The sequence below is a fragment of the Leuresthes tenuis genome, unplaced genomic scaffold (assembly GCF_036924035.1).
Source record: "Leuresthes tenuis unplaced genomic scaffold, fLeuTen1.0.hap1 SCAF_18, whole genome shotgun sequence".
Taxonomy (NCBI): domain Eukaryota; kingdom Metazoa; phylum Chordata; class Actinopteri; order Atheriniformes; family Atherinopsidae; genus Leuresthes; species Leuresthes tenuis.
Window position 1 is genome coordinate 32,274,495 of NW_027325372.1, and position 23,170 is coordinate 32,297,664.

The window sequence follows — 23,170 nt, forward strand, 5'->3', positions numbered from 1 at the left end:
ATTTATTCAGGGAAAGTCCGTTTTCCCTGCTTGACACGATGGAAGTCAAGTCTCCCTCAAACACAGCTGGGTTCTTCTTTCGGGGAAACCCTTGCTCCGCGCTGTTTAATAAATCTGCAAACAGTTACATCTGATGTTATTTTATTGAAACATTTCACTTGTAGGTTATTGGAGTTTGAAGAAACAGTACCATAATCGGCTTGTGTCAATTTGAAATCGTCCAGGTCGTCGGCATCCGGCTCCGGAAAATAACACTCTGTCATTATGTGTGATATAAGTATAAGTATACATGCATTCATATGTTTATCATCAGATCTTTTTACTCACTGTTGAATAGTCCAAAGAGACCCGATGAACCGCCAGGTGGTTGTGTATGGATGTCTCTTTTTTTCCGTCCTAAAAAAGTTGTTTTTACTATTACAAGTACTGACCTAAGAGATTTAAAGATTTAAAGATTTGAAGGAGACTTTTGCGTACCAGAGTCCATGATTCCAGCCCTGTTGAGGTTGAGTCCTCGAAGTAAATGCCTGAACCATTTTTTATAGTCTTACATCCCCCTCCATAGAAATAAGGGAGTGTTTTAAAAATTTCTTGAAGTGGTAATTTCAATTAATTTGTTCTCCGCACTTACCTTAGCTGCATCCTACAATTAGTTACAGATTATTGGATCAGATCAATAATCACCATACACACCTTCTCCTGAGCATGAAAAGAGACATTGTATGGTGTATTCCTGTGACCCTTGAGGCAGTCTGATAGAACCATATGAAAACCATATGGGCAGCCTGGTCTGTCTGTGAACAGGTAACAATTCATAATTGCCTAGACAGTATCACCCTATATTAATCTGTTTCTGACACTATACTGCATTCACAGGGCCCAAGACTTCTCATCACAGCATGCCCTGTCTCTTACTTATCTGTTTCACCCCCGCCATTGCTCTCGATATGCATTCATAGGGCCTCAGGCTTCTCATTCACTCCTCATTCAGTCTGATATAGCCAGATGTAAACTTTATGGGCAGCCTCGTCTATTAGTGAGCAGGTAACAATGAATTCTCTGTAGATCAGCCAAACTAAGAGGGAAACCTTTTTGTGCCTTTTTAAACCCCTATTTGCTATAAATACCCCATCCTCCGTTCAATGTCACAGTATGGTGCATTCTTGTGACCCCTGGCAGTTCAGCCTCACGGTATGAGTCGGTCAGTCTGACATAACCAAATGTAAACCTAAACTAGGTGTCTGTTCTGTTACTGAACCAGTAACAAAGCAGGATTGTTGACGCTCTTATATTCATTATTAACTGTCTGCTCTCCCCAATCCCTCACAGTTTGCCGCATTCATGCGGCCCCTGGCCGTTTACCTTCACAGTATAAGTTGGCCAGTCAGAGAGAGCCAGATGTAAACTCTAACAGAATGCCCTGTCTCTTACTGAAACAGTAACAAAGCATGCTTGTGCAGACACTAGGATCATTATTAACTATCTGTTACCCCCACCCCACCCAAATCCTTACAGTGCTGGCAACTCCTGGGGTCGAACAATACCCCCCTCACATCTAATTATTTTCTCATCTTTACCTTACAGGGACCGGTCTTTGAAGCTGTCAAAAAAAGGAGGACTTTCCGGCACCCTGAGCCATACTCATATGAGACTTAAAATGTTGACAGCTTCTACAACTTAACCTTTCCTATTAACCCTAACCCTTTCTCTTATTTAAACATTCAACAAATATATTTCTCATAACCTCCTGACCTTAGCTGTAATCAATCTTAACCCTACCCATAAACTCCCCCTTCCTTAGATGTCAAAGGCCACATGACCAGATGTGACCAACCAGATCTATGTCAAAGGTCACATGACCAGATGTCAACAACCGGATGTAGATCAAAGGTCACATGTCAAAAATAGTTTGATCGATCATATGAGGTCAAAGGTCACCTGTCAAATTAGTTTGATCGATCATATGAGGTCAAAGGTCACCTGTCAAATTGGGAGACGAAGCCTTGAATTTTTGGACGACAAAGTCCAGGCTTTGAATGGACTGTCATCTCTGAGACATTGTCTAGAGAGGAAGCCAGTGACAAAGGAGCACTTTTTCACCTTTATGAAGAAAGTGTTCCAGAACAATCACGCTGAAGTGGTATATTCTTCAGCGTATATCATCCTAGAAAACCAGGGAACATCTGTGTAGTGTTCGACTCCAGTGCCCAGCACAGTGGAGTATCTTTGAATGACATATTGTTAACTGGATCCGACCTCTACAACACCCTCCTTGGGGTGCTCATCAAATTCCACAAGGAAGCTGTAGCTATAACAGCAGACATCCAGCAGATATATCACTGCTTCCTTTTTAGAGAAGAAGATCGCAACATTTTGAGGTTTTTGTGGTTTAGGTATCGCCGGTCGCTGTACCGGATTGTTGTGGTGAAGAGGGAGCTGAGCTTCTGGGCAGTTTACATTCCTACCCTCACCTATGGTCATTAACTTTGAATCTTAACCGAAAGAATGAGGTCACGAGTACAAGCGGCTGAAATGAGTTTTCTTCGCATGGTCGCGAGTCTCACGCTTCATGATAGGGTGAGCAGCTAAGCCATCCAGGAGAGACTGAAAGTAAAGCCTCTACTCCTCTGCACTGAGATGAGCCAGTTCAGGTGGTTCAGGCACCTGATCAGGATGCCTCCTGGTCGCATTCCTTTGGAGGTGTACTGGGCGCGACAAACTGAGACAAGGCCCCGAGGTCGACCCAGTACTCGCTGGACATTTATTTCTCTTGATTGGCCTGGGAACAGCTCAGGGTCACCCGGGATGAGCTGGAGGAAGTAGCGGGATTCGGGGATGTCTGGGCCTCTCTGCTCTCCATATTGCCTCTGCGACCCCATGGCGGATTAAGCGGTTAAGAAAATGGATGGATGGATAGATCTGTTTGTATGTTGGCTATGCGGCTCCTATCTTTGTTGACATCAGTGCAATCATAAAGTTTTAACTCTTTGCTCAAGTACAGTTGCTCTGCCCTCCAAAGTGGTTGTGCGGTCTTCATCTTCAGAAATGCAGCTCTCAGTTTCTCCTTTTAGGGTTTTCCTTGATATGCTTACTCAGTCTGTCAAGGTTCGATTGCAGCTCAGCTAATGTCATCTTCATAAGGGCACTAATCTGCTCTGTAACATTCTGTGGAATAGCATTAGCTATTTGGTGACATGTCCTTTGAGGGATATGTCGCCATCTTCCATGCTAGGTTTCAAACAGGAGGCATGCAACATTTTCACCTCTGAACATGATCTCCTCAATATAACTCTTAACATATTGTTGATTCCAGCTTCGGATATGTTTATCACCAAAAGGCACTGAGGAAGCAGTGGTTTAATTGGTCAAAAAAAATTTTAAATTGTATTATGGGATGGTAGGAACAGGACCTCTCACTCTGCCTGCATCACGTGATTCCCTGTGCTGAAGTTTCTAATGAACCATTGATTGTTTAGCAAACCCCTAGAATTGCTGAACTTGGTTGTAATTCTCTGGAACTGGCCACTCAGAAAAAACACTGACCTTAGCTGGATCCATCTGAATTCACCCTTCAGAGACAATTAAGTAGTAAGTAGGTAATTGAGTAAGTATAGTTTGTGATCAAGGAGGTATTGAAGAACCTGATGGATATGGCACTCCTTGTCTGGGGAAAAGATTAGTACATTTACTATAGTTTACTATAGTCTGAAACACAGCTGGACCATTGGTTAGTCCAAAAGGCATTAAGAGGTATTCCTAATGGCCACTAGGGGTTTTAAATGGAGTTTTTCTCTCTCATCACCCTTTCTTATTCTAACCAGATGATATGCATTTCTCAGATCAAGCTTTGCAAAAATCTCAGCTCCTTGTAACATCTCAAATGCAGTGGAAATAAGAGGAAGTGGGTACCTGTTCTTGGTCGTGATTTCGTTCAGACCTTTGTTGTAGATGCAGAGACAGAGAGTCTTGTCCTTTTTTCTCCACAAAAAAAAACCAGAAAGAAAAACAGCTCTGGCTGGCACGAATTAGGCCTGCTGCCACAGCGGTGTCCACATACTCCTTCATGGCATGCATCTCAGAGGCCAAGAGGAAGTAAAGCCGACCCTTGGGAAAGGGGGTATTAGCCAACAGGTCAATAGCACTATATACATGATGTGGGGACTTTGACCTCTTTTTCCAGGGCGGCGAAGAGGGGGGGCTGATAGCCGAATACCACCTGGAAGGGGGTCAAACCAGTCGAGGCAGAGGGAAGGGTGTTGTGGGCATACTCCACCCACAGCAGCATCCTGGACCATGATGAGAGGTTACCTGAGGAGAGGCAGCGAAGACCGGTCTCCAAATTCTGGTTCAGCTTTTCCGTCTGGCCATTGGTCTGAGGGTGGTACCCAAAGGAGAGGCTCCTAGAGGCCCCCACCAGCTGGCAGAAAGCCTCCCAGAACTGAGCCACAAACTGCGGCCAGATAAATTGTTCCTGGAGAATTCAAAGGTTCTGACATTGTTCTGGAGTAAAAGTTCAGCGGTTTGTTTGGCAGATGGTAGTTTGGGTGAGGGAATGGATTTAACCAATTTGGAAAATCTGTCCACAACAGTGAAGATGACCATGTTACCTTTGGATGGCGGAAGTCCGATGACGAAGTCCACTGAGATTTCTGACCAGGGGCGCTGTGGCACAGGCAGAGGGTGAAGGAGACCAGCTGATGGGGCATTGGAATTTTTCTGTTGGGAACAGACAGGACAGGCTGCAACATATACAGACACGTCATTCTTGGCGTTAGCCCACCAGAACCCCTCTAACACTCTGAAGAGGGTATGACGGTGCCAGGGTGACAAGAGATCTTGCTTTCATGAACCTCCCCCCGAAGAGAAGGGGGAACAAATAACCTGTTCATGTGGTTTGAGGGGGGCTGGAATCGCCCTGAGAGCCTCTATTACCTTGCCTTCCACACTCCAGGTGAAGACTCCCACGATGCAAGTTTCAGGGAGGATGGGTTCTTGATCTGAGGAGTCCGTTTCAGATGCATAAATGTGTGATAAGGCGTCAGGCTTTGTATTCTTACTTCCTGGATGATATGACAAGGAGAAATTAATGCGGGAAAAGAAAAGTCCCCACCTGGCTTGGCGAGTATTGAGTCTCTTTGCACTCTCTAGGTATTCCAACTTCTAGTGGTCTGTCCACACGAGGAATAGTTGGGCTGCCCCCTCTCGCCAGTGCCTCCATTCTTCCAGCGTCACTTTTACGGCCAACAGCTCCCGGTCCCCCACCATGTCATTTCTCTCGACTGGAGTTTATCTTCGGGAGATAAAGGCACAAGGGTGGATCTTATCATCTGTACCTGATCTCTGGGACAGGATAGCCCCCACTCCAGAACTGGAGGCGTCCACTTCCACGGTGAACTGTTGATCGGCCAAAGGCAGGGTGAGAGCTGTGGTGAAGAGCTTCTATTCTCGGAGGATTGGCACCACTGAAACGACACCTTGTGAGAGGTTAAGACACTTAAAGGGGCGGCCACCGAACTAAAGTTTCTTATGAGTCCTCTTCTTTTCCAGAGGTGGGAGTCGGCCACTCTGCCACAGCCAGGATCTTTTCTGGGTCCTTTTCTATTTGATCATGGGAGATTACATAACCCAGAAAGGACACTTGTTTCTTGTGGAATTCACATTTCTCTGCTTTGACAAACAGTTCATTACTTAATAATCTTTTCAAAACTTTCCATACCAGCTGGACATGAGACTCTTCATCTGGGGAAAAAATAGGAATGTCATCAAGATAAACAAAAACATTTTGATACAGGAGGTCCCTCAGGACATCATTTACTAGGGCTTGAAATACTGCGGGGGCGTTAGACAGTCCAAAGGGCACGACCAGGTACTCATAGTGGCCGAGGGGCATATTGAAAGCCGTTTTCCATTCATCCCCCTCCCAGATGTGTATTAAATGATAAGCATTCCGCAAATCCAACTTGGTGATCACTTTGGCACCTTTAAGGAAGTCAAAAACAGAGGATATCAGCGGGAGGGGGTGACGGTTCTCGACAGTTATGTTATTGAGGGGAGAGCAATCTATGCATGGCCTTAAGCTCTTATCCTATTCCCCCACGAAAAAAAAAATCCTGCTGCCGCTGGAGAGGAGGATAGCCAAATAAGTCTTGCTGAGAGAGAGTCCTCAATGTAGTCTTCCATAGTTTTCCTCTCAGCTGCGGACAGAAAGTACAACCGACCGTTAGGAATCATAGTCACGATGGAGAGGAAAGGAAGCAGCTCTGCTCTTACTGAAAACTTCTCGTAACTCATGGTAACAGGCTGGGACACCAGTCAGGGGAGTCCTTAAACTGTTTCTTATTCACGAGGTTGGAGTCTTTGGCGTGAAAACGGTTTTGGTAGGAGTCTTTTTTCCAACCAATTACCTGACTAGTAGCCCAGTTGAGGTGTGGGTTGTGTTGAATCAGTCAGGGGTACCCTAGAATCAGGGGATATATACCAGAGTTAAACAGGTGAAAGCGGAGATTTTCCACATGTCCGTCAGGGAGGCGCATCTGGATGGAGGAGGTCTGGTGAGTAACAGTGGCAATTAGCCTGTGTGGGCAGCGATTCACTTGAATCCCCTAGACTCTGGGCTAGACTGGAGTCGATAAGGTTGGAATCGGCACCAGAGTCAGTTAATGCTGATACTTGCAGAGTAGAAGAGGCAGAGGTTAGTTTAACTTTCTTAATTGTCTCTGGGCTTTTATTTTGAGAATGGTAACAATCATCAGGGGTCTTGAGGGTGGAGCAGGTAGGGAACCACACAGAGGGCATGAGGCGAGGAAATTACCCAGCTGGGCACAGTAGATACAGGGACCCTCCATCATGCGATGGTGACGTTCAGCTGGGGTGAGGCGGGTGCGCCCAACCTTCATATGCACCGGATCTGTGTTGGCAGATGAGCCGCTCCTGAAGGCTGAAGCTGGGGGAGGAGTGCCGAGATGGTCTGGTTCCCTGATGACGCCACTACTCTGCCTCGATGACAGCCTTTTGTCGACGCGGGAGGCTAAAGCGACGAGAGCATTCAGCTCCACAGGCAGGTCCAGAGGAGTGAGGTGATCCTTAAGGGTCTCTGAGAGAAAAAGGCATCCACTATGGCAGGTTGATTCCATCTGCTGTCGGTGTCTAGAATGCGGAACTCTATTGCGTAATCCATCACTGATCGTCTTCCCTGACTCAGGGAGTGAAGAGCTCTCGCAGCTTCTCTAGCGGAAAGAGTAGAGTGGAAAATCTGTTTGAAAGTATCCATGAAGAGTGGAAGAGAGTTTCATACGGCAGAACGCCTGTCCCATTCTGCGCTGGCCCACGCCCTGGCTCTCCCTGACAAATGTGAAATATTGAAGGCTATTTTGGCCCGATCTGAAGGAAAGTCATTGACCTGAAACTCTAAATGGAGCTCGCACTGAGTGAGGAAGGGGCGACAGTCACCAGACTACCTGGAGAGCCGGACGGACCTGATCAATGAGGGCAGAGCAGGAGCCGGAGTTGGGTCTGGAGTGGGAGCAGATGATGAGACCAGTGCAGGAAGATCAGTTGACTGAACAGGATGAATGGCTGAGCCCATGGCTTGAAGCTGTCTGATGACATAGTGAAGCTGAGTGGTGAGTGTTTCACACGCCATGTCGCTGCGTTGGGAAGCTTCTGCCACAGTACGATGAATTAGTTCCACCTCCTTCTCCTGTTGCCGGAGCCGACACTCCTGCCCTTCAAGAGCTGTGAGCAAAAAGCCCTGCTCTGCTGTGTCCATCTTGGCCAGATTGTTCTATCAAGAACTAGGAACTGGCGGACACAAATGCAGGCAGACAAACGGTATTCAGTTCTCAGGATTATTTATTCGGTCCAAGGGTCAAAATCCAGGAAGTCTATCAGAACAGGCAGAGGTACAAAATCGACGGGCTAGACTCAGAAAACGAGGAACGAAAACAATCAGACACGGGGAATACTCTTTAACTATAACGCTGGAAAGCTGCTCAAGGAGACAAGACAATCTGGCACTGACACACAGGGGAGCACAGGTACACACAGGAGGAAAGGGATAACAAGACAGGTGAGGACGGGTAATCACCGGGGAACAGGGAGTGAACACAGAGACGAGACTATCAAAATAAAACAGGAAACTGACAAAACACAGACCCTGACAGCTTGCAGTGAATACTTCCATCCTCAAAGCAACTTCCCACTTCTTCCTCATATCTTTGTCTTTGGGAAACCTTCAAAATAAAAACGGGAGATTCAAGAAAGTCAAGACAAAAACATTTAAAAAAATAGGTCAAGCTTATTTTCTTTCTTCTTCTTCCAATTTTCTTAAGAGGGGTCAACAAAACTCCCATTTTTATGTATATCTCTTGATAATAAACCAAAGCTGCTGAGATTGTAAGTAAGCTTGTTTGCAAACTATTCTACAGTCAGATGTTTTTTTTTTTTTTTTAATGACTGTATTGATAACAGACAGGAGAGAGACAGGAAACAGGGCAGAGAGAAGGGGAATAACATGCAGTAGAGACCATCTGGTTTGGGACTTGAATTGGGACTGACTGCAGTGAGGGCTATGGCCTCTGTATATAGGGTGCCTGCTTAACCCACTAAGCCACTGACCAACCCCTGTTGTTTGTATTTTTAAGTAAGTGGGGTGGGTATGAGACATCAGCGTTATCTTACTTTTGTTAGGATGAAAGAATTACATGTGAATGATGCAGCCTGTGTCACCTGTGTAAAATGTTCTGGTCAATGTTATATCATCAATATTTGCATTATTTCTACAATAGCATTCTTGTGTCAGTTGTAATCTAAGCCTGTGTTATGGAATATATTATTTATAAAGTCTCAGTTGACCAAGCCAGGTGAACATCGGCTATAAACATAGCCTAGATTAACATTTGCTGGCTACGATTTCGGTAGTGGACATAAATACAGTACAATAATATTCTATTCACAAAATACAACCAATAATGTTGAATTTTATTTGTGAAAAGTAATCCCCTGACCCCTGTTCATAATCGTCCACCAATTTGCACAGGAATACAGTGCTCTGGCATCTTGAATACTCTGCTGTCTAGGAGTAGGATGACCCGCACCCCAGTGGTCGATGCGGTGTCTACTCTTTATAATGTCTATAGCCAGTGTTCTCTTCTTATTTCAACCAACCATTTATTCCGCCGGTCTATGTACTTTGGAGTGGAATAAAACTGCCTAAATAGGTTTCAACAAAAAAAGAACGTTGTACTTTGTAGTATAGGAAAGAACAACACTAAACCTTCAGGAATCCGAGAATAAGCTTTCACGAGTTCTACACAATTTCGGATTTTGATATAAAATGAATTCCTTCACTCAAACCAAATTAAAACGGCTTTCTCCTTCATATTCATCCATGTCTAAATAGGTTTCAAGCATAAAATTCTTCATATTACACTCTATGAGAAAGAAGCACACTTGTGATTGAGCAATACGCTCCTTTTCAGGAGTTAAGCACGATTTCAGATTTTGCTATAAAATTGATTCCTTCACTCAATCCAAGTTAAAACTGTTTTATCTTTCATATTTTTCCATGTCTAAATAGCTTTCAACAAAAAAGAACGTTGTACTTTGCAGTATAGGAAAGAGCAACACTAAACCTTTAGGAATCCGAGAATAAACTTCTTTTCATGAGTTCTACACAATTTCGGATTTTGCTATAAAATGAATTCCTTCACTCAAACCAAGTTAAAACTGCTTTGTCCATCACATATATCCATGTCTAAATAGGTTTCAACAAAGAAAGAATGTTGTACTTTGCAGTATAGGAAAGAACAACACTAAACCTTCAGGAATCCGAGAATAAGCATCGACTGCTATCACTGCACAACATATTCCTGGCATCTTTCAAATAACGTCAATTTTCGGTCTCTCTCTGATTTTCCTCCTACTCAACTTGTTCTGGTAACGTGACAACGGTGTAACCTGTGACCTGAGTGCTGTGGGCAGACACAAATATGGCGGCACGAAAATACTGTGACGTCATGTGGTCTTGATGAATAGAAAAAGTAAGTAAAGAAAAAAGTATTCAACCCAGTGTTCCACTGGACCTAAAGTTCCACAGCTAGAAAAATAAAGGTACAAAGTTGTGGTTGCAAGGATTTGTGAGACAGGATTATCTCCTTTCTCAAATTAAAGATGGTCCAGTGTTTCCAGTGCTAAAATTTGCTTAGGAACCATTGTAACTGAGTGAAATGACCTAGAAATATTGAAGTAGCAGCCAAGGTTAGAGCCGTTTGAATTCTCAAAAAGCGAAAGAAAGGCACTCAAATGCTTCCTTAATTATCTCCTTTAGCATATGATACACTGGAGAAAACGGAGATAATCCTGAAGCCAGGGTAACAGAGGCTGCCACAGGGTACCAGCGTCTTTTTAATCAATTTATTATTATTTTCTGAGTATTAACTGTCTGTGATGCTTTGTATTGAGTTATGACAGCTATGTGATTGGATGAGAAAGTTTGTCAAGTGTGAGGGACGGAAGCCTGTGAGTGTGTGGAGATGTGAGAGAGTGTAGATGAGAGGTCAGGAAAGTTAGCATTTTAGTGTTGTTTTTAGCGTGGTTATGGTCAACAGTAACCAATCGTGCTCTATAATAAATCGACTGTTTGTGGAATAGTTATTCGTCACCTTTTCAGCACGTCCTGCCAGAAGCTACAATAATTGTATATTGTGGCGACACTGATGAATTAGAACACAAATCATGTTTTATTTCTGGTCTCCATGACAACGGTTGTTATCATGAAAACAAAATGTATGTTCTGTCAGTTGATGTCAGTTATTGTCAGTTTTAATAGTTTTCTTTTAAGTGAAGGAGAAGAATAAATTATAGAGACAAAACGTCGTCTCTTTCTCTTCAAATATGTATGTATATATATCCTTCATTCCTGTCCTTTATAGAATTGATTTTAAACTTTTAATGTTTGTTTTTAAAGCTCTTAACGGCCTCACCCCATCGTATTTATCTGAGCTTTTAAGTGTCCGTAATCCTGGCAGAGCTCTGAGGTCAACAAATCAACTATTGCTGGAAGTGCCCAGGTCAAAATACAAGCACTGGGGTGACCGAGCCTTTTGGTCTAAGACTTTTTATTGAAGAAAAACCAACCAGGTGCTTCTGCAAAGCTGTGGCAGCTCAGGCTAACACCGGAATGGCCATTGTAACGTGCTCCTGCCTCAATTTGAGCTGGGCCCTGCTGGATCTTTTATGGCGACACTCGATTATCTTTTTTATCAAATCGTTCTAAGTGTGATTCGTCCAGATACATATTAATCACATATTTTTGTGTACTATTCGATTGCCGCAATATTTAAGCAAGAAAGCTCATTTCCGAAATATTTAGCGAATTCAAACCGTTTACATTATGACTGCCGCTTAGATACTTCCGGGTCATTTCAATCAGTTAGGAACCTTTCTATGACAAAGGCTAGTTGATCGGACTCTTTTGTCGTTAACACAAGCATTTTAATACGCACGTTTAACGCCACTGATCAGTTCTCTCTATTTTTTCGTGTTTAATCATCAAAACGTCGTACGCAATGAGGTAAAGTTGTTTTACATTGCTGCATTTCTAATGGCATTCGTTTACTATAGTCGTTAGCTCCTGTGTCCAGAGCCTGTTTCCACTTAACCTACTTCACAGGTTAACGTGACTTGAAGCTATCGGCGTTCCTCGTTTAACACACTTGCTAGAAGCGTATCAAAGTAGCAATTTCGTTTTTTAATCATCCAACTTTGGTTTCAGTGTGCAGCATATTCATGAGTTGTTGTTTTGTAGTGTGGAAATATGTTTGTTGGCTAAAGATTGCTAACATCATATGATAGCACAGTACTGCACGGAATTAGCAGTTATTTGCTGCCTGGAGCTTTGGACAACTCATTTAGTTTGCTAACAAGTTATGTTGAATAAGAATGATGAACATGCACTTTTAGTCTGAATGTAAGATTTAGCCACCGTGACTTTGTGTTTTTGTGCAGGGGCGACCGCGGCAGGGGCCGAGGAGGCCGCTTTGGATCCCGTGGAGGACTGGTCCAGGGGTGAGTTCAGCCTACTAGCTGCTATTCTCTTCTACTCATGATTTAACATGATCAAAATCAGTTCTGTTGCATCGGTGTATGGTGAGTCTCACTTCCATTCTAAGTTCCTTAAACTGCACATGTTGGTGATTTTTGGAACATGTGTGAAGCTATTTCATGCAACTTTAAGACCCTTCAATATGATGATACTGGCTTCATCAATCTGTGTAGCTGGATTAAAAAGTTTGTTTTTGGCATCAATGGTCTTACTTTCCATTTCCATTGAATGGAGTGACCTCTGTGTTGCCAAATTGAATTCGGGGTCACTTTGCTTTGTTTGCGTAGGGAAGCAAAGTGTGTTTTTCAAGTGTCGGCCAATCAACTCGCCTTACTGATTTCTGTGTTCTACTGACTACTTTTAAATGTCACATTTGACATTAATGCACTGCTTTCACTGAATGCAAATATCCAGAGAATATCAAAAATCAATCTTGAGGGTATGAAAATTTCTTCTTTCGTGCTTAAATATTTCAAATTTACAGTTTGGAAGTGCACAGATGAGTTTTTAGAGGGCTATAACTACAGGACAAGGACTTTGAGTATTTTTTTCCAAGTCGGTATGTTGGCATGTTGTATTTGTGAGAATTGTTTATCAAATCTAAGATGATTTCCTTTTCTAATGTCTTTTGGGAAATGGACAAACAGCTTGAACATTAACATTTGCCAGACGATGTTAGAAGGGCACTTCTATATAAGATACTATGAATCTGTAAATTGCCCACATACCATGTTCAAACATATGAGCACTGCCCTGCAGATTTAACATTTTAGACATGTCCCAGAGAGGGTGACACATTTCAGCAACATTTGCTCCACTTTCACCTGTTCTGTGCAACAAAGAGTTCAAAACCTGCAACCACTGAGCCTCATCTACTGTTCCATGCATGCAGGATATTTATCCAACTGTGTCGTGGCCAAAATGCTTCGTCATTTCTTTCTGCAGTGCATCTCTGATGTTATGTTGAATGACAACAAAAAGAATCTGAAAGCTGTAAAGAAAATTAAGTCATTTTCTGCCTTTAGTGTTCTCAACCATCTCACTTAACCTTGTGAGAATGTGTCTGCTGAAATGCATTTGTGGTGAAATTCCAGACTTCACAAAGATCTGGATTTCCAAGCAGCTATACTTAAAAAACTACCGTTATTTATGTTTATTTCTTGTTGTTGCGGGTGTTTTTTTTTTCATATGGTAACAATGTTAAGTCTCTGCATCAATTAATTTTTAATTCAAAGATTGGTGCATCAACTGAATCAGAACCTGCTGCAGCAGTATTAGTGGTAATAGTATAAGTCTGTGCAGTAATGCCTTCTGTTTAGCCATGTTTGATGCCCTGTGTTGGATTTTCATACAGAAGTTTGATGATTTCTTCATTACTGTTTAGGTATCGTCCTTTTGTCCCACACATCCCATTCGATTTTTATGTGGTGAGTAAGAAAAATAAAGAAGCTACAACCTTTGAATATTGACCATGTCCATGAATGCTTTTAAGAGTAGCAAACTTAAAATGTGAGGGCTAACGTCACTTTGACATATAGATGGGAGTAGTATTGCATGTATGTACATGCAGAACTAAGCAGCAGTGTGAGTACTGAAGCAAACTGTTCTTTGTCACAAGTGTGAGATGGCATTTCCCAGAGTGAAGCCTGTACCCGATGAGACGGCTTTCAGTGAATGTCTTCTGAAGAGAAACCAGGACTTGAGCCCAACTCCCTCAGAACAGGTCAGTCCACATTCCTGTGCTATGTCACCACTTGTTTTTATCATGTAGTTTGTTGTTATTGATATAAAGTTTAATTGGTCTCTTTTTGCATGTAGTCCTCCATCTTGTCTTTAGTCACGAAGATCAATAATGTAATCGACAACCTGATTGTTGCACCTGGTAACTTTGAAGTGGTAAGTTGTACAAATCTAACACTGTATTCTTACATTGCTATAATTTTTAAAGCAACATGTAAGTTTACCCTACAGTTCTGAACAGCTCACAGAATGTTACTTTTTTACATGTATGGAGGGCAAAACATTTTTTCTTTAAGTACTTCATTAGAGTACCGTCTTTGTTGATGATATTGTATTTCTGTCTCCTGCTAGCAAATTGAAGAAGTCCGTCAGGTGGGTTCGTACAAAAAAGGCACTATGACAACAGGCCACAATGTAGCTGACCTCGTGGTAATCCTCAAGATCCTCCCGACATGTAAGTGATTAGTGGGGAATTGTGTCATCTGTTAGAAGCTAGCCTTGTTTAAAAAATAAATGACATTTTTTTTATACGTATATAAAATTAATATTAACATGTTTATATGGGTGTGTGTGAAGTGATATTTTAGTACTGTCAATTTACAGAAAAGTCAAACTAAAATATCCTGATCTGAAAAAAAGACTTTCATTTCTTATTTTTTTAGTATATTTTACAAAGTCACGATGGTCTGTTTTATGTCAGATTTTTCTTTTTCCCCTCCAAAATAAAACGGCTTAATAAACATCCTCTGACTTTTTTTTGCCAGTGTTTGAATCATTATGATGGTAGGTTTTGTGGTTTTACAGACTGTCTATGAAGTGAAGTTGCTGCTGAGGTAGATTTATCTGATTCTAAAGGCTTTTAGATCGCTGTTTAGTCACAGATGATATGACATTGTGATGTTTTGAACCAGTATAGCAGTGTGAATGCGGTGATGGGATCACTCACAACCTCACTGTGCAGCCTGCTCATATGGAAAATGTCCAATTCAGAAGACCCTGTGCTTCTACATGATGTAGATGCATCACTTTATATCAGCTAAATGATTTGATGCCTCGTGCCCATTCGGTCATTGAATGTTAAAGACCGTGTACTTTATCTTTTATTTTGGGGATCTATTATATTTCCAGTCACATAACATGGTTAAATAAACCTTTTCAATTTTAGTACACACGCAGTACTAGTTTTTCATTATCATTATCCAAATTCTATCCTTTTATATCTTCACAGTGGAGGCAGTAGCTGCTCTTGGCAACAAAGTGGTAGAAACCCTTCGTGCACAAGACCCCACAGAAGGTAGGGACGGGCAAAGAAAGCAGCGCTGTTCTACACGCTCAAATTGTGCTGCTTTGCATTTAACGGGGACTTGGATGGTTACCTTCAAAACCTATTCTGTCAAGTAGATATTCTTTGAGGTTTAGCCGATAACAGGCAAAACAAATTAGAATTTGATTGGTGCAGCTGATTTCAATGTTACAGCATTGCATGTAATCCAGGATTGAAACACTAATGTTTTCATGTATTTTGATTGAGTTCTTTGTTTAGTTTTGAAGTGCTCTATTTCTGCTCAGACTAGTCGTTTAAAAACACAAAATTAAATGTTTTGCAAGCTTTTAGTGGCTTTGAAAAAGTGTTGTACCAACATGTATTTCGATACATTTCCAAATAAAAAGAACACAAAAAATGTCAATATAAAATAAAATGATAAAAATAGCCTATTTAAACCAGAGAAAGTGGTAGCTAATTGCAGTACAGCTTTAATTTTTGTGCAGAGTGAAGGGGGCTGGCGTTGCTGGCTTTTAGCACTGAATGGGGCTTTTTTTCATGGCTATATAAGTTATTAGCTGTCGTTCTCTGAACTCATGCAGGCCTGGGTGCTTGTTCTTCAAGTGTTTTTCCAGGTTGGAAGTGTTTCCACCCTTGAACAGACATGTTTTGTAACACCGTTTGCACACTGGTGCTTCGGTGTTAATGACTTCATCGTGCTCACTTGCCTTACTGCCTTACTTAAAGCCCAAGTAATTCCATATAGCATTTCACGCACTTGGTTTATCTACGAGTTGTGATGTGGTGGAGGTTGCAGCAAACGCCATTCTCTCCCTGCTTCTCTCTCTCTCTCTCTCTCCCTGCTTCTCTCTCTCTCTTTCTCTCTCCCTGCTTCTCTCTCTCTCTTTCTCTCTCTCTCCCTGCTTCTCTCTCTCTCTTTCTCTCTCCCTGCTTCTCTCTCTCTCTTTCTCTCTCCCTGCTTCTCTCTCTCTCTCTCCCTGCTTCTCTCTCTCTCTCTCTCTCCCTGCTTCTCTCTCTCTCTCTCTTTCTCTCCCTGCTTCTCTCTCTCTCTCTCTCCCTGCTTCTCTCTCTCTCTCTCTTTCTCTCCCTGCTTCTCTCTCTCTCTTTCTTTCTCTCCCTGCTTCTCTCTCTCTCTTTCTCTCTCTCCCTGCTTCTCTCTCTCTCTTTCTCTCTCCCTGCTTCTCTCTCTCTCTTTCTCTCTCCCTGCTTCTCTCTCTCTCTTTCTCTCTCCCTGCTTCTCTCTCTCTCTTTCTCTCTCCCTGCTTCTCTCTCTCTCTTTCTCTCTCTTTCTCTCTCTCTTTCTCTCTCTCTTTCTCTCTCTCTCTTTTTCTCTCTCTCTCTCTCTTTCTCTCTCTCTCTTTCTCTCTCTCTCTCTTTCTCTCTCTTTCTCTCTCTCTCTCTTTCTCTCTCTCTCTCTTTCTCTCTCTCTCTCTCTCTTTCTCTCTCTCTCTCTCTCTTTCTCTCTCTCTCTCTCTCTTTCTCTCTCTCTCTCTGCTTCTCTCTCTCTCTTTCTCTCTCTCTCTTTCTCTCTCTCCCTGCTTCTCTCTCTCTCTTTCTCTCTCTCTCTTTCTCTCTCTCTCTCTCCCTGCTTCTCTCTCTCTCTTTCTCTCTCTCTCTTTCTCTCTTTCTCTCTCTCTCTTTCTCTCTCCCTGCTTCTCTCTCTCTCTCTCTCTCTCCCTGCTTCTCTCTCTCTCTCTCTCTCTCTCCCTGCTTCTCTCTGCTTCTCTCTCTCTCTCTGCTTCTCTCTCTCTCTCTTTCTCTCTCTCTCTTTCTCTCTCTCCCTGCTAACAAACTTTGTCACTGTTTTCAGTGCTTTCTATGCTGACCAATGAGACGGGGTTTGAGATCAGTTCAGCCGATGCTACTGTGAAGATTCTCATCACCACCGTCCCACCCAACCTGCGCAAGTTGGACCCGGAATTGCACTGTATGAGTACACAATATACATGTGGGGCACACTACAGAGTTTATATTCCCAGAACCAGAAGCGTTATCAGTGGGCACCCATAAGTCAATAGAATGAATAACAAAAGACAACTTGTCGACTGGAAGGAAACACCCAAACTTTACCCTGTCTCTCAAGTAGAGGCCAATAATTGACAGGTATCAACCTTCCTCCCCAGCTGCATCTTTTTTGCTTTGTTTCTTTCCAGTGGATATCAAGGTGCTCCAGAGTGCCCTTGCTGCCATCCGCCATGCTCGCTGGTTTGAGGAGAATGCCTCTCAGTCAACGTGAGGAGTTGCCATTAATACACTTTAGACTGCGTGTTTTCTGTCACCTTACAGAGCCATGCATGAGCATTCAATCATTTCACATAAACTTTATTAATCTTCAGGGTCAAAGTTCTGATTCGCCTTTTGAAAGACCTTAGGCTGCGCTTCCCTGGTTTTGAACCCCTGACTCCCTGGATCCTTGATCTGCTGGTAAGTCTCAGTGTCCTGACATTTGACCACAAAAAATAATTTTCTACACACACTGAATACATATGAATTCTATGAAGCTGTGCAGACCTTAAACTGTTTTCATCCAGGCACCACAGTCCTGAAATGTTTCATAGGGGTATGCTGTGTGCAGCATGTGCTCTAGACTAAGGAGAGATCTAATATTCAGCAGACCACAGCAGCAGACAGGTTCAGGATGATGAATAAATTGGAAAAAGTCTGGACCTAAATCTCTACATTTCATGGATGAAAGTGGCTTTTGTGAAATGTTTATGGTGCGTTTCTGTCCATTGTGTTTTAGGGCCACTCTGCTGTGATGAACAACCCCTCCAGGCAGCCCCTGTCCCTGAATGTGGCCTACAGGTGTGTGTGGTCCCTCTCCCCAGGTTACATTTCTGTGCAATCAATTAAAATTTGACATTTTCTGTCAACCTTTTTTCTTGACTTTCCAAAGGCGTTGCCTTCAGATGCTGGCTGCTGGCCTTTTTCTGCCTGGCTCTGTGGGTATCACTGACCCCTGTGAAAGTGGAAACTTTAGAGTGCACACGGTCATGACTCTGGAACAGCAGGTAGGTTTGGCTCAGTATTTGTACTTGAACTTTTACTTTTAATGTGTGCTGCATTGTGAAAAGTATATGTTCTGTTTCCAGTTGTCTAGGATGCAATAGTTCACCTGAACAAAGCTCTTAAACTGATGACCGTGTGATAACATTCAGCTTGTGTCTTATGTTTGTACAGGACATGGTGTGTTTCACAGCTCAGACACTGGTTAGGGTGCTTTCTCATGGAGGTTACAGGAAGATTCTTGGCCTTGAGGGAGATGCCAGCTGTAAGATAATCTCGTTCTCTCCATCAGCGGTGTACTTGGGTTTCTCATTTACAGCAGACACTAACACAATGCTTCATATTTAGAAGTAAATCCAAGTACTACAAACCAGAAAATACTCCAGAGGTTGAAGTGTATGGGACACTTGTAGCAGTGAAAAGCCTTTAATTTCTCATAAAAAGTTAGCAGGGCGCCATTTGCCTTTGCATGTATGTCCAGTCATTGTCTGATGTGAATCATTACATGTGACAGATGTGATGCAAATGCACAACCACTTAGGGGTAAGACGGATCCATTAAACCTTTGGCCTTTTCACACATTAAATATGTAACCTTTATGACTTTAATCGTCTGGCATTATGATTACAGTTCAGGTGAGATTAGATAGAGGGGAGGCTATTTTATTTTCATAAGTTAGTTATAGCCAGCAATTTGTCCGATTAGCATACATCACCATGCCATGCTGTAATTCACTCTGATAGTGTATGTTATTGCATTTAAATTAAATTAATCATTTTGTAATGTCTATAAATTATTTCCAGACACAGTTTACCTTCTACACCATATTTTTCTCTGGCTGTTTACTTTGCACAATAACAGGCGATTTAGGTAACCGATCTGATCAGTAAACGCAGAAAAGGGAACATGAAAAGTATGAGTCATGGGGTTCTGCAGGGTTCTCTGCTTGGGCTAACTTGTTTGTGAGGAATGCCTATAACTTACATGAACAAAGTGGAAACTAGCCCAATAACAGGTTAAAGCCTCTGGAATAGAATGTTGTAACATTAGCCGCAGCAGTTATTACAGTCAACACTGGCCTTGTCCTTCTGTGACTCCATACTTGCGGTGATCCTTTTCAATATGATCGTTTACAATAGAATCAGAACGTTTAGTGTTGCTTACATTAATGCATTTATTTTTGTATGTTGATTGATGTTCCTTTTAAATCAAGGTTCAGATAAAATGTACAGAAATGGAACCAACATTCAGTCGTTGCTTTTCCTCATTTATTTTTCTTTACCCAAGAGTCATTTTGATCTTTTACCGTGAAGCAATAAATTGAACAAGTAATCTGTTTTTGCAGATCTGGCAACAGAGATGTCAACATGGGAAGGTGTGATTGTCACTCCATCAGAGAAGGCCTATGAAAAACCTCCAGAGAGGAAGGATGAGGAAGATGAGGCTTTAGAGGAGGGAGGAGATGGAGAAGATGAGAGCATGGAGACTCAAGAGTGAAGAAGAGTGGTGGGGGGGGGGGTGTCATTTTATCAGCTTTGTAAACTCCATAACTATAAAATCTTTTTTTTTTTTTTTATTTCTTATAAAGAGTTGAAAGACTGTAAAGTCTTTGTTTTGTTTTCGTTTTTTTTTTTTTTGCTCTCTTGACATTTATTCCTCACAAATGGGAGCAAAGGGGAGGCGAGTCCTGTACCTAATTTAACTACCTCGTGTTAAATGAGGTAGTTGAGTACACAGCAGATTTCTTTTAAGGAGTTTTTTTGCAAAATGTTGTGTAAGGCAAAAGCCTGTTGTGCTGCTGAGATCCTATCACCACAGTAAGTGTGCATTCTCATCTTCGTTATTAACACAGCGCCTGTTCTGCTTCCTGTTTGCAGTGAATTTTGGTAAGCTTATGACGTCATTCCTTTGGGTCATGATGTGTAGTCAGATGAGCCACCCATAGGAGAAGCACTCACATGACAGCCTGATGTTCACTGAAAAGGACTGATCTAATTTACTCTGTTTTTCTTACTTTATTGTGAGGCTTTTACTGTCTCTTTATTTTCTACTTCCTCTTGGTAACAGCAAGGAGCTTTTTTTCAGTTGAGCTTGTGTGTTCTATGTGGAAATTAAAATAAAGGTAGTTGAGTAAAAGATGAAAGTAGACATTTTGCACTCAAGGCACACCTGTCTGTTGTTGCATGTCGTGATCTATAATTTTTTTATTCCCCTCTATTTCTTGTAATCAAATGGCCAAGTTGGACTCTACCATATCTCCACTCAACTTCACATGCAACTACTTATAGTTTTAGGTCATGTCTGTATTTTACTTTAAAATATGGATTGTTTTGTACATTTGTTTTTATTATAGCAGTAATTTCCTTGCATCTAAGACAATTTTTATGGAAGCACTGTTATAAAAGTCATAACTGTGATATCAAAAATAATGAGATTTCAAGTCATAATTATGATATTCATTCCATAGCTTTTCCTCATTAAAACCAAGCAGATGAGACAAAAGTTGGCTTAGCAGATACAAATGTGGTATCATCATTAAAGACTACTTTAGATGTGAAAATACAAATTTTACTGGTTTCAGAGGAATTACACCATATCAGATTAAGCCTTCGGACCCTGGAGAGAATGCTCCAAAAGAACCAGCTTTGGCGGAGACAAAATAAAACGGATGACGCCACAGTGGCATCTTTCACTGCTCCAAACAGCCTGGCTGCAGGTGGATGCACCAGAAATGTTGGATGGCTGGGATAATCGCAGACAAAGAAACTGCTTCAGCTGATGTGACTGATGGAGTGGATATGGGAGCGCAAAACTGTCTAAGACGACGTATGTATGTCAGTCGTGGCATATTGATGGGAATAACAAGTTGAACCCTTATGGTATATGTATAAATGATGTTATTTTATCGATGGTGCGATGGAACACAATGGTTTGCTCCAAAAAAATCAGACTAGATCTCAGTATTGAGAATACCCATCTTGCAGTGATGCAAAGGTTTGGGCACAATACTGAATGAAAATGGTTTGGACGCTGTCACATTCTGCAGAGACTTACGCAGACCGCCTACCTTGTCTCATTAGAGAACAAAAGACAATGAAGGAAGTGTCAGAAGTCTGGGTCGTTTTCAATTCCAAGTGGCACCCACATGTGTGGCCAGCTGAGTGTCTCTGAAACCCTTGCATTTGTCTGAAACTAACAGTGGTGCTTTTTCCAAGCAACGCATCAGATCCAGTGCAAAACCAGAAAAAAGGGGACAGGTGCTCTGTGTCTGATTCCATGAGATGTGAGCGAAGATACTGTTTTTCTCAATCAATCAGTCGATCTGTATTTCTAAAGCACTTTTCACACAAAAAATGCAAAGCAACACAAAGTGTTTTACACAGCCAATAAAATATGAATAAAAAAAAACCCCACCACTTTAAGGATCCAATTCCCCAAACCAAAAGTCCCACATGGACATACATGCACACAGAATGATGTTCTCTTTTTTAAATTTTTTTTATAATTTTTCTTTCCTTTGTCCTGTCCAGCATTATGGCAGCAGAATTGTAATCTGAATACCTTTGATGCCAAACAGATTTGCTTTGCCAAGGGAAGCTTTATAAATGTAAAGCTCCCCTTGATGCCCATCAACTGCTTATTTATTTATTTTTGTTACAATATATAAGATGTAATAGAGCCGAACCGGACAGGGAAAGAGGAAGAGCAAAGAAGAAGGAATGGAACAGAAATAGAAACAAAAACCAGACAACCAGCTGCTACACCTGTAAAAACAAAACAGACAACAATCCATTGCCTCTGAGGGGAATCCAGCCTTAGCGCCACCAGGAGCACCTGAAAGCAGACAAGCAGAGAAAAAACAAACACAAGTAGCAGCAATCATATACAACACAACTGTGGATAGCTGACCTGAAACCACAGGATAACACATCAACTGCTTAGAGGGTATGCTACTGGGCTCATGAATGTGTGTGTGTGTGCGAGCAGGCAACACACATGGCACAGGTCCTACATGATAACCCTGCTTAGTTATGTGTATAAGTGTACAGAGCCCCTGGCCAAATGCCCGGGGAGTCAAGACGTGCCCACAGGTGGGTGAAGCCGTGAGCAGCGGGGAGAAGCAACACCCCCCCCTGCCAAAACTCAGAGAGCACGTCCCTCTAACCTCTCAAAATAAAATTTTATTTAAGAAATTAATGACATAGATGTGTCTTTTATTTGACCTTTGATTTCACGTGTTTATAGTATTAAGCCTAGCTTGTTCCATATTCAATGTTTAAGCAAAATTCAAGTTTGTTTCCAAAAATGAAAGGTTCATCGTTATAACTGAACATCGAGCATTTTTCACAGCTACCACTGTAAAAACAAGCCAAAACTGCAGGTAACTGCTTATGGTTGGAAGAGAGTAACATGGTTAGTGTGGGCTGATGATTCACCAGGGAAAGAAAAAGTGAGGAGAGATAGAGGCCTCGCATTGAATACCTTTTGCAAAAGAGATCAAATCAGTTGGGTTAAGCACAGCAACTGGACACAAACCATAGCTTGCAGCACATCAGCACCTCTGTAACTGAGAAGGTAAGCTCAAGCACATAAACAACAACAGGAGAAAAGACATCATTTGTGGAAACCACCCAATCTCCCAGACCTGCAGTCAAAAGGAGACTTCCCAGGCACAAACCACAGGGGAGGTGGCTGGGTGCTACAGACAAAGAGCTGTGGCAAACGGTGAATACTGACCTGACTCTGGCCCTTGAGCAACTTCGAGGGACAGTGGAAAAGAAGATGGAAAGAATGGGAGAATGCAAAAAAGGCTTCAGTCCCACCACTTTCCAAGAGGCTAAACGAGATCAAGAGATTAGGCTTAAAACTTTCCTTTTTGATAAAGCTTATAGTTAGGGATGGCTCAGGTAATCCTGAAACATCCCATAGTTAAGCTGCTATAGGCTTAGACTGCTGGGGGACCTCATCTGTCACACCTTTCCTCACTTTGCTCTCTTTTTCCCCCTGTTTAATTTCTCAATTGATTTTATGTCCAT

General features: G+C 42.1%; 1 protein-coding gene across 2 annotated transcripts; it reads left to right on the plus strand.

The window, feature by feature from the left end:
- Positions 1–11,338: 11,338 nt before the first annotated feature.
- ilf2 (interleukin enhancer binding factor 2) lies at positions 11,339–20,302 on the plus strand. Of its 2 annotated transcripts, XM_072370449.1 has the most exons (14): positions 11,339–11,572; positions 12,007–12,066; positions 13,488–13,530; positions 13,722–13,826; positions 13,922–13,999; positions 14,195–14,297; positions 15,072–15,137; positions 16,939–17,055; positions 17,282–17,360; positions 17,465–17,552; positions 17,872–17,933; positions 18,025–18,139; positions 18,309–18,399; positions 19,480–20,302. In XM_072370449.1, exons 1-14 carry the CDS (start codon positions 11,568–11,570, stop codon positions 19,629–19,631), a joined length of 1,164 nt encoding a protein of 387 aa, XP_072226550.1. In that variant the 5' UTR covers positions 11,339–11,567; the 3' UTR covers positions 19,632–20,302. The 2 variants fall into 2 exon arrangements, with proteins under 2 accessions (XP_072226550.1, XP_072226551.1); XM_072370450.1 differs by lacking the exon at positions 18,309–18,399 and having other exon boundaries at positions 19,480–19,632.
- Positions 20,303–23,170: the final 2,868 nt, after the last annotated feature.